The sequence below is a fragment of the Rhinoraja longicauda genome, chromosome 1 (assembly GCF_053455715.1).
Source record: "Rhinoraja longicauda isolate Sanriku21f chromosome 1, sRhiLon1.1, whole genome shotgun sequence".
In the NCBI taxonomy this organism is placed as follows: Eukaryota; Metazoa; Chordata; class Chondrichthyes; order Rajiformes; family Arhynchobatidae; genus Rhinoraja; species Rhinoraja longicauda.
The window spans coordinates 49,347,955-49,360,306 of record NC_135953.1 but is presented as its reverse complement, the minus strand read 5'-3'; the positions used below and the strand labels follow the sequence as shown (position 1 = coordinate 49,360,306).

The window sequence follows — 12,352 nt, the reverse complement described above, 5'->3', positions numbered from 1 at the left end:
TCTATCTTCCGGTCTCCACCTATATCCTTCCTTTGTCCTGCCCCTCCCCCCCCACATCAGTCTGAAGAAGGGTCTCGACCCAAAACATCACCCATTCATTCTCTCCTGAGATGCTGCCTGACCTGCTGAGCTACTCCAGCATTTTGTGAATAAATGCTCCCAACTTCTTTACTCAGTACTCTGACTGATTAAGCCCGATGTGCCAAAAACCATTTTGACTCCCCTTTCTACCTGTGGCACCACTTTTCAAGGAACTATGTACCTGCACTCCTAGATCCCTCTGTTCTACAAATGCATATATGTCTTATCTCTCACCTATTTTCTTTGCAATGCCAGTTTTGGAAAAAGCAGTTGAATGATTTATTTCATAATTAAGGTGTTTACACGTCTACTTCATCCTGTCCTTCCCACTTCTGATCATTTGCCACCCTATGATCTTGCCATTCACTTTTAAGTGAATTTATATTGATCATTCACAATCTTGATTGAAAGATGCAGCTTGGAAACAGTCCCTTTGGCCACCAAATCCGCGCCAACCAACAATCACCCGTTCAAACTAGTTCCATGTTACCCCACTCGAGCATCTACTCGCAACATAACAGCAATTTATATGGGCCATTTAACCTACAAACTCACACATTTTTGGTGTGTGGGGAAAAAAACAGAGCACCTGGCAGAAGCCCATGCTTTAACAGGGAGAGTGTGGAACTTCACACAGAGCACACTTGAGTTTAGGGTGAAATCTAGGTATTGGGATTGTAAATCAGCAGCCAAGTATCATGTGATTGTCCTTTGATCCCATCAGCAGGGTATAAACTGTTCCTCTTTAACTGTTATTTCTTATAATTCCACTTCCAGTCAATTACAATGACTTCATAATTGCACCTACAAAACATTTCCCCTCTTATCCTAATGTTCATCTCCACTTCCACTTCATCTGTACCTATTCTATCTAGAGTCATTTTATTTTTCAATATTCTTTCAAGTACCACAACATATACTGCAAGTACATCACCCCTCATATCCTATCCTGCATGAATTTGTTCTGGCCAATTATCGCAATGCTTGCCAACCATCACTAATATTTAATCTGTGTACAAAGTTTCAAAATACCCAGAGTTCAAATCCCTCCATTCATTAATAGTTTTACAGCTTCCTTTTGTGCACGCCGTTAAATCTGTCTTCTTTCCTTCCCGCATTCACCATTCGCACTTTGAAAATTGTCTTTAAAACCCTAGCCTTTTAGTGCCATTTCCCTCTCCATTAAGTAATTGAGAGGAGAAAGATTTAAAAGGGACCCAAGGGGCAACTTTTTCCACATAGAGAGTGCTGCTAGAGGATGAGGTAGAGGAGGATACAATAATGACATTTAAAAAGACACTTACACAGGTACAACAATGGGAAAGGTTTGGAGGCATGAGGCCCATGCGCAGACAAATGGGACTAGCTTACTTAAGTGACCTGGTCATGATGGCCAAATTGCACCAAAATGCCTGATTCCATACTGTACGATTCTGACTCTAGCCCATGAACTCACTAAATGTTCCTCCTGTGTAGATTTGACCTACAGATATGAAATTGGTATGAACTCTTCCCAGCAAATAATTTTCATACTTTTTCACTCTGACATCTATGTTACACAAGGAAATATCATCATGATATAATTTACCTGGCTTACACTCCTGTTTTTCCTTCTTTCTACCACCAAAACTAGTTTTATAGGGATATACATACTTAATGTGTTACTTCTTGTTTGTGTTTCAGTAAAACCCGATCCTCCAGAAATAACTTTCATAAAACAAGTCCCAGGAATGAGCACAGTCTTGCATGTGACATGGAAAAACCCAGTTCTGCCAAAGCAATTTGACTTAAAATACAATCTCCGATACAAAATTGTCAATGCAAAGAATTGGACACAGGTAAATAATTAACCTGTTTAAGAAACAAAAAATGTTTGTTGAATGTTGTTGACTGATTGCCAAACACACTTGATTAACTTTAAGGAAAGTGAAATGGATCTTATGTTTGGTGCACTAAGAATGATTTGTCTGCTATTTGTGTTTAGGTTATACCCTCGAGAAATTTGTATGGTAGGGTATTGACATTGATAGAGAACTAGTTGGCAGACAGGAAGCAAAGAGTAGGAATTAACGGGTCCTTTTCAGAATGGCAGGCAGTGACTAGTGGGGTGCCGCAAGGCTCAGTGCTGGGACCCCAGTTATTTACAATATATATTAACGATTTAGACGAGGGAATTAAATGTGACATCTCCAGGTTTGCGGATGCCACAAAGCCGGGTGGCAGTGTGAGCTGCGATGAGGATGCTATGAGGCTGCAGGGTGGCTTGGATAGGTTAGGTGAGTGGGCAGATGCAGTATAATGTGGATAAATGTGAGGTTATCCACTTTGGTGGTAAGAACAGGAAGGCAGATTATTATCTGAATGGTGTCAGATTAGGAAAAGGTGAGGTGCAACGAGACCTGGGTGCCTTGTACATCAGTCACTGAAAGTAAGCATGCAGGTACAGCAGGCAGTGAAGAAAGCTAACGGCATGTTGGCCTTCATTGCGAGAGGATTTGAGTTTAGGAGCAAGGAAGTCCTACTGAAGTTGTACAGTTGTACTGACCCCTGGTACAATACAATACAATATATCTTTATTGTCATTGTACAGGGGTACAACGAGATTGGGAATGCGCCTCCCATACGATGCAATAATTTAATTAGCTAGTCAGTATTAATTATTAATTTAAACAACCCAACGAAACAAATTGTAACAGTTTTAAAACAGAATAAAGTGCAAGTAGCTCTGTGCCGGATCACCGTGCGTTGTGACCATCCGGCTCAGCAGGACCGGTTCATAGCAGCTATGGCCCTGTGGATGAAGCTGTTCCTGAATCTGGAGGTGCGGGCGTAGAAGGCCTTGTATCGTCTGCCCGATGGAAGGAGTTCGAACAGACTGTTGCAAGGGTGTGAAGAGTCTTTGTGGATGCTGGTGGCTTTTCTGAGGCATCGTGTGTTGTAGATGAACTCCAAGGCTGGTAGCTGTGTTCCGATGGTCCTCTGAGCTCTATGGACTGTACCTGGAGTATTGTGTGCAATTTTGGTCTCCTAATTTGAGGAATGACATTATTGCTATTGAGGGAGTGCAGCGAGGTTCACCAGGTTAATTCCCAGGATGGCGTGACTGACCTATGATGAAAGAATGGGTCGACTGGGCTTGTATTCACTGGAATTTAGAAGGATGAGAGGAGATCTCATATAAACATATAAAATTCTTAAGGGATTGGACAGGCTAGATGCAGGAAAAATGTTCCTGATGTTGGAGTCCAGAACCAGTACCCCCGATACCATGTGCTCTAATTTTGCACACTAATCTCTTGTGTGGGACCTTGTCAAAGGCACTTTGAATGTCCAGGTACACCACATCCACTGGCTCTCCCTTATCCATTTTATTTGTTACATCCTCAAAAAATTCCAAAAGATTAGTCAAGCATGATTTCCCCATCATAAATGAATGCTGACTTTGATCGATCCTGTCATTGCCTTCCAAGGGAGGCGTTCTGTTAAAAGCTAAATTAACCTTTGACATGATGTTAACTTAGGGGCTGCATTGCAGTTATTAACATATACTTTTGGTTTTTGGTAGGTACCACCTGAGGATACAAATTCATATCGAGACTCTTTCGTGGTTCAAAGGTTGATACCTTTTAGTACTTATAGTTTCACAATTCGCTGTAAGGACATTGGTGACAATGGCTACTGGAGCGACTGGAGTTCAGAGAAAATTGAGAAGACTCTTGAATCAGGTTAGTGGAATGAAATAACCTTTTTGGTGCTTATAACAAAATAAATCTATTCTATTTCCGAATGTTGTTAGCACTCTTTTCCCATCAATTTTTCATGTACTCTCCTCCCCTCTTCCAAAAAAATTCAAGGTAGTATTTCTGTCTCTCAGGCCACACTGGCCCAATTTCCATCTATTCCTGCACATTTCTCCATCTCCCCCCACCCCACCACGAGCCCAAAAGAAACACCTATAATTGTATTTCTACTGAGTTTGTCATAACCTTGTTGGAAAATTTGGAGAAAAGTTTATTGTGGGAAAGTGTGCAGTTATGTACCATTAAAAGGAGTCTAGAATTTGACAGTTAGCTAACTGGAGAGAGATTGCAGATGAGTGAAATATGGAGGGATTTGGGTATTCTCATGCACATGGCAAAATGTTGGCAGGTCCAGCAAGTAGTATGGAGGTAAATTTTGCCTTTGTTCTTATTATAAGAAAATGTAAGTTTAAAAATTGGGAAATATTTTTACAATTGGAAAGCATAGTGGTGAGGCCACCTGCAGTACTGTGCACAATTCCAGTCCCCTTGTTTAAGAAAGGATGTACTGCCAATGGCAGCAGTCCAAAATTCCTGGGATGAAAGTGTTATCCTCTCACTATTTGCTAAAGAAATTAGATCTACATTGTTGGTGGTGGTGGGGGGTGTGGAGAGTTCTGTGGTGCAGTTTATTGAGATGGTGCTTACAATTCCAGTGAGCTGTGTTCAAATTTAAACTTGGCTGCTGTCTGCATGGACATTGCACATTCTCTCTGACCAGGTGGGCTTCCTCCAAGTCCTCCTGCATCCCAAAGAAGTGTGGGTTAGTACATAACCATTTTTCCACATTTATGATTACATAATCTTTGAGGTTTAGAAGAATGAAGGGAAATTTAATTGAAAGCCCCTGAAGTGGGATGACAGGGTGGGTGCCAAGATGGTCCCACTAGTGGGGAAATCTTGAACAAAGGGAAATCATTGCAAGATTAGAGGAAGGTTGATTAAAACTAAGATGTGGAAACTACTTCTTGCAGTGGGTGATGAATCTCTAGACCCATAGCCAAGAGGGTTGTGCTGATGAGATCGGGGGGGGGGGGGGTATTGAAAGAGGAACTAGAATTTTTGAAATGTCAGGAACTTGAAGGCTTCTGGAAATTTGCATAGAAGAGGTGATGAGACGTGGGACAGATCAACCTTGATCATTTAAATGGCAGGGTAGGCTTGAGTTGCCCAGTGGCCTACTCTTGCTCGTATTTTTATTGTTCTTGGTGTTCTAAAAGTACTATCCAACCAATGAAGTACTTGGGAAATGTACCTCCTTTTTTTGTAAATACAGGAAATATGAACGTGCGACAGCTTCCCACCAGCAATGTGTAAACTGATTTATTGATGCTGAAAGAGATGAGTGCCAGCCAGCCAGGGCACCAGGGATAATTCTTTATAATTGTTTGCTCCCTATCTATTCATGACTTTTCATCATTTTACTCAGTAGTGCTAGTACACAAAAAGTGTTTCTGTTTTTTTTGTTGCTATTTTCCTCCTCTTACCTCTTGCATGCCAGAGGTTTATGTGCTTGGGAAGGAGTGGTAGGGCTTGCAAGATTGACGAGTGGTCCAGAATTGAAATAGCTTTATTAAAATGTGTGAATCTTTATCTGCAAATGCTGACTCGCCACCAAATTGATAATCATTTTCCAGAAATACTGATATTTGAGTTTAATGTACTTGTAATACAGTTATTGGCTCATACCACTACTGTTTCTTTAAACAAATGTTTTGCCTTTGCCATTTTGTTACTAGTGCCAACAGGAAGGCCGCACATTTGGAGAACAATTCAAAACCTACAATATCCAAAGAGAAGAATACATATCATGTGGAAGGTAACTTTACTGGCAAACCCTGCTTTGCAGGTGTCTGATTATGTAAATTCACCCTTACAGAATTCACCAATCACTACCCAAAAATTTGAGATATGGAAAAAAATTGTATTCATAGAATTTGTGTAGGGGAGGTGGGAATGATAAATTAACATTTTTATTTACTCTCTTTTTGACACTTACACATAGGACATGACTTTGTCATGGAAACATCACAATTCGGGCTATTTTTTAAGAACTCAAGCTATCAACTTCCTTTCTCCCGGTAACATGGAGGTTGGGTGGGCCTGTATATAGTTGGAAGTCTGCCAACCAATCTCTCCAAGTCGACATGATGGACCAAATATGGCCCAGGTGATTGTGCAAACCATATTTTGAGAGGATTATCAGAAATGCATTTGGTGTATAAATTGCACTTCTGTTCAAATCAGACACATTTAGTTTTGCATATCATAAGATTGCTTGACAGTAGATGTGCACTGAATCTTATAGTAATAGTTGGAATATATATAGTATAATCCCCTTGTGTGTTGATTGCTGCTGTGACCAGCTGGTATTGTTCATTATTAACTCCACCTTGAAATAAGCATTTCAAAGGGCAATTAAGAATTATCACTCGGAAGCCAAACTGAGTTTCCCAGATTTCCTATGCAGCACTGCTCTAATGAACAACCTAGGTTATTATGACAACCTGTTGGTTTCATAATTACCATCAAGGATACTAAATTGTATCCCAGAATTATTTTTGTCACTACAATTAATGGGGTTCAAATTAATTCCAGGTGAATAGTCAATGTATTTGCTTACCATTCACAATGTTACTAATGTGATTTTTTAAAAAGCATGGAGTGAGGGAACAAATTGAATGAATTGCAAGGTTAGTCCAAAAGTGGCATAGTTGGAACTATTGAAGGTCTACTGGATGGAACACCAATGTTTTTTTAAGGTGGCTAATAATTAATTGTACATGTCACAAATTGATGATACCTCATTTATCTTCCTTAATAACTTTTGAATTAAACTGTAGTGCTTAATAAATCCAATGTTACATGAAAAACATATACATTATCTTTAAACAGAAAGTCCCGACTATTTTGTATTTAGAGTCATAGAGTCCTACAGCACAGAAAGAGGCCCTTCGGCCCATCGTGTCCGCGCCGCCCGTTACCAAACACAGTCTAATTTTAATCCCATTTTCCCGCATTTGGACCGTAGCCCTGAATGTTGTAGCACTTCAAGTGCCCATCCAAATGCCTCTTAAACGTTGTAAATGTTCCCGCCTCCACCACCACCCCAGGCAGTGAGTTCCAGACTCCAACCACCCTCTGGGTGAAAAAGTTCTTTCTCACATTCCCCCGAAACCTCCCTCCCCTTACCCTGTATCTATGTCCCCTCGTTGTTGAACCTTCCACCAGTGGAAGAAGTTCCCCGCCATCTACCTTATCTATGCCCCTCATGATCTTGTACACCTCGATCATGTCCCCTCTCAGCCTTCTCTGCTCCAGGGAAAACAACCCCAGTCTGCCCAGTCTCTCCTCATAGCCGAGGCCCTTCATCCCTGGCAGCATCCTGGTGAATCTCCTCTGCACCCTCTCCAAAGCTATCACATCCTTTCTATAATGTGGTGACCAGAACTGTACACAATACTCCAGCTGTGGCCTCACCAGTGTTCTGTACAATTCCATCATTGCCCCCCTACTTTTATATTATTTGCTATTCAAACAATTCAAACAGATTGTAATTGATACAAGAGTTCAAATAAATATTCCAAAAGCTCAAATAATATGCTGCTTCCCTTCATCTGAATGAATGAATAAGTTTATTGGCCAAGTATGCATATACAAGGAATGTGCCTTGGTGCTCTGCTCACAAATAACAACACAAACATACAGTTAACAATTAAGAATAAAGCATAAACACATCAAAACAATAAGGATACACCATTACGGTCTAAACATGTGGGTGAAAATAAACCAGAATAAAAAAGAGACTACAGACTTTGGTTGTTGAGTAGAACTATCACTCGTGGAAAAAAGCTGTTTTTATGTCTGGTTGTGGCTGCTTTGACAGTCCGGAGTCGCCTTCCAGAGGGAAGTGCTTCAAAGAGTTTGTGGCCAGGATGAGAGGGGTCAGAGATGATCTTGCCCGCTCACTTCCTGGCCCTTGCAGTGTACAGTTCGTCAATGGGGGTGCAGCCAACAACCTTCTCAGCTGTGCGAACCTTCTCACAACCTTTTATCTGCTAGATAAAATATATATTTTTTAATTTAAAGGTTCATTTGAATATTAGAAGTATACCATGGACAATACTAAACATAAATGGCATTGTGTCAAAACTCGTGTTCAATATTGGGAAAGATCTTCACCTTAATGACACTAGGCTGGGAGGCCAGAGGGCATATGAATGAATTTCTGTAAATATTTGGCCTTTTTTAGGATTTATGCTGACTTCAAAATTAGAATATTTTTGGAATAAAATTATTTTTCAATCGTGCTGGGAGAACTCAAAGGTAATCTTGCTCATAAAGTAACATGGATCTTGAAAATGTTCTAATTACACTTCAATGAACCTATTATAAATGAAATTAATTTGGAAATTTTAGCTTCTTTTTAAAATAAAATAAAATTATATTTATATTTTGAAAATGCTGTGGATTTAATTGTTTTGTGTGTAAGGAAATAGAAACGTGTATTAATTCTACGTGACTTATTACTGAATATCAGTCAAATATTGTAAAGGACATTATTTTATGTTTTAATATTTGTGCAAATTTGCCTCCATTGTTACTGCCTCCCATTTTAATTCCATTTCAACCATTTTATCAAATGTACAGGAACTTGATAAGTCAGATACCAATGGAATTATTTTGGGATACCAATTGAAAATTAAGCAAAAGAAATCTTTAAAAATCAACACTACAGATCTGGAGTACAGTATTAACCTTTTGCAACTCGGTTGTGAAATTTCACTTATTGCAAGCAATTCAGTTGGCAGCTCTCCGGAGGAAACCTTAATAGTACTTAACACATGGGAGACAGGTAAGCTATGTTTTATGAAGATTGTGTCATGTGAACATCGGCCTGCTCTTTGATAGGGTCTATTCCTTCCACAGTGATCATCCTTTCTGTCATGTATTTGGGAAAATAATGATTAAGCACAATGTGGGACCCCTGGGAATTGCAGGACATAATTAGGATCCCCTTGTATAGCATCTTAACTATTCCACATATTTATTAAGGGAATAGGAAGTCAATGAAAGATGTAATTACAAAGGTATATTCAGAAATAAAGAAAAGGGACAAAATTGTAACTAGGGAAAATGATTGGGGGTGGGGAGGGAGTTGAGACAGAGGAGATCATGAATGTTTCGTGATCGACAACATTAAAATGTTCTGAACAAACACAAAGTATTCAGGCCATTGTATCTAGAGGACTAAAATCCATGAAGCCTAGAATATTGGTTCCATTGGGAACCTACATAATCATGTGGACCCAATGAGATACTGCCTCAAGTCACTCTGCTTTGATGCTGGATGGAGGAGTCCAGTGACAGTGCCCAGAGGAAAATCCACCACTCTCTGATTCTATATCAGTCAGACCTGCCATGGGGGATTTCTCTCCTCGGAAATTGTGGAAAGTAAATTAATTTTATATTTGCATTGTTTTAGGAATATTTTATTTAAAAAAGGCACAACTTGCTGGAGTATCTAAGCAGGTTAGGTAGCATCTGTGCTATGTGGAGAACATGGATCGGTGACGTTTTGGGTGAGGGCCCTTCAGGCTGATTGTGAGGGGGATGGGGACAGAAAGCAAGAAGAGAGGAGGGGCAGGACAAAGCTTGGCAGGTAATAGATGGATATAGGAGATGGGGGGGGGGGGAGGGGAGGGAGGGGTTGAGAGGCAGATGGTTGGACAAAGGCCAATGATGAAAAAGCAGAAGGTGTGAGACTAAAGGATTGAAGTTGTGAATCGTGAAGCTAGAGGAAGAATGTAGGTGAAAGAGGATGGGGAGGAGAGAAATGGGTGAGAGTCAAGGTGGAGTACGGGTGGTAGGGAATAAGGGTGGGGTATTGTAGTTACCTTAAATTGGAGAATTCATTGTTCATAACGTTTGGATTATAAGCTACCCAAGTGGAATAAAAGTGCAGTACTTCCAGTTTGCATGTGAATATTTTCTTTTACTGGGTTGTGTATGTTTTAGTAGGTTTTCAATTAAACCTTGATTTAAAACTAATTTTAAATCTCTCTGAACATTAGTGATTTATTTTAAAGGTATAAAAGTAAAATCACCCATTTTGACAATTGGCAAAGGACCACCCAGCCTCCCAACAAAGCCTGTTAAGGTGTTCTCAGTATTATGATATTTAAGGCCAAATCACAGCTTTGGCATCACTACTTGACTTCCAGGTACCAAGGATCACCAAGATCAACTTTCTGTACTTAACTGGGATAGATGCAATTGAGTGGGATCCAAAGGCAAAGGGTCTGGTACACATGCTACATCCAGCATATTTCACCTCTTTCATAAATAAGGAACAAAAATATGAACTTGTGAATTACCAGATGTCGATCTGTTCATAAGCAAAACAGGCTCAAAGGGCTAAAAAGTCACAATTTCTGTACTCCATGTGATAATTAAAAGGTGCTGAAATATGAGGAGTATAACAAATATTGCAAAGTTCAAAATATTTCAGAATAAATTTGCAACCAAAAGGAATATACGTCATTTTAATCAGAAAATATTTAATTCTCTTTTAGAACCGCCAGCTGTACACAAGTTCAATGCTTATTCTCAAGATGGTCGCTTGATGGTGGAATGGGAGCCGCCCAAGTCTACTAATGTAGTTAGTAGCTACATAATAGAATGGTGTGAAGTGTTCACCACTAATTTGTGTCGTGGGCCCTTGTATTGGCAACAGGAGCAAAAAACTGTGGAAAAAACTTTCTTAAAAGGTGTGTGATTCCTGTTATCTTGCCGTCAATTGCAGTTTTAAGAATTTTGAGTATGTGTTTAATATAATAATTACTTTGTTCAAGGGCTCTTTGCTTTGAATTGGAGTGATCTTTTAATATTTGTGCCAAGAAGTTTCTCTGGAAATTTAATTGTATTTGTTATTTTTCAATACTTTTTAATCCACATTAGGCAGGAAATGGTGTTGGGTAGACTGATGGGACTGAAGGCTGATAAATCCCCAGGGCCTGATGGTCTGCATCCCAGGGTACTTAAGGAGGTGGCTCTAGAAATTGTGGACGCATTGGTAATCATTTTCCAATGTTCTATAGATTCAGGATCAGTTCCTGTGGATTGGAGGGTAGCTAATGTTATCCCACTTTTTAAGAAAGGAGGGAGAGAGAAAACGGGAAATTATAGACCAGTTAGTCTGACATCAGTGGTGGGGAAGATGCTGGAGTCAATTATAAAAGACGAAATTGCGGAGCATTTGGATAGCAATAACAGGATCGTTCCGAGTCCGCATGGATTTACGAAGGGGAAATCATGCTTGACTAATCTTCTGGAATTTTTTGAGGATGTAACTAGGAAAATTGACAGGGGAGACCCGGTGGATGTGGTGTACCTCGACTTTCAGAAAGCCTTTGACAAGCTCCCACATAGGAGATTAGTGGGCAAAATTAGAGCACATGGTATTGGGGGGTAGGGTACTGACATGGATAGAAAATTGGTTGACAGACAGAAAGCAAAGAGTGGGGATAAATGGGTCCCTTTCAGAATGGCAGGCAGTGACTAGTGGGGTACCGCAAGGCTTGGTGCTGGGACCGCAGCTATTTACAATATACATTAATGACTTGGGTGAAGGGATTAAAAGTACCATTAGCAAATTTGCAGATGATACAAAGCTGGGTGGTAGTGTGAACTGTGAGGAAGATGCTATGAGGTTGCAGGGTGACTTGGACAGGTTGTGTAAGTGGGCGGATGCATGGCAGATGTAGTTTAATGTGGATAAGTGTGAGGTTATCCACTTTGGTGGTAAGAATAGGAAGGCAGATTATTATCTGAATGGTGTCAAGTTAGGAAAAGGGGACGTACAACGAGATCTGGGTGTCCGAGCGCATCAGTCACTGAAAGGAAGCTTCAGGTCCAGCAGGCAGTGAAGAAAGCCAATGGAATATTGGCCTTCATAACAAGAGGAGTTGAGTATAGGAGCAAAGAGGTCCTTCTGCAGTTGTACAGGGCCCTAGTGAGACCGCACCTGGAGTACTGTGTGCAGTTTTGGTCTCCAAATCTGAGGAAGGATATTCTTGCTATTGAGGGCGTGCAGTGTAGGTTTACTCGGTTAATTACCGGAATGGAGGGACTGTCATATGTTGAAAGACTGGTGCGACTAGGCTTGTACACACTGGAATTTAGACGGATGAGAGGGGATCATCGAAACATATAAGATTATTAAGGGGTTAGACATGTTAGAGGCAGGAAACATGTTCCCAATGTAGGGGTTGTCCAGAACCAGAGGCCACAGTTTAAGAATAAGGGGTAGGCCATTTAGAACGGAGATGAGGAAAAACTTTTTCAGTCAGAGTTGTAAATCTGTGGAATTCTCTGCCTCAGAAGGCAGTGGAGGCCAATTCTCTGAATGCATTCAAGAGAGAGCTAGATAGAGCTCTTAAGGATAGCAGAGTCAGGGAGTATGGGGAGAA

The 12,352-nt window shown here is 40.4% G+C and overlaps 1 protein-coding gene across 3 annotated transcripts in view; it reads left to right on the top strand.

Moving 5' to 3' along the window:
- Positions 1 to 12,352, top strand: part of LOC144592421 (interleukin-6 receptor subunit beta-like) — a 61,664-nt gene that overhangs the window by 33,145 nt on the left and 16,167 nt on the right. For all 3 annotated transcript variants that reach the window (XM_078397021.1, XM_078397005.1, XM_078397013.1), the window contains exons 6-10: positions 1,765 to 1,919; positions 3,647 to 3,806; positions 5,621 to 5,700; positions 8,532 to 8,736; positions 10,457 to 10,651. In XM_078397021.1, coding sequence (XP_078253147.1) covers positions 1,765 to 1,919; positions 3,647 to 3,806; positions 5,621 to 5,700; positions 8,532 to 8,736; positions 10,457 to 10,651 — 795 coding nt within the window. The remainder of the gene's footprint in view (positions 1 to 1,764; positions 1,920 to 3,646; positions 3,807 to 5,620; positions 5,701 to 8,531; positions 8,737 to 10,456; positions 10,652 to 12,352) is intronic.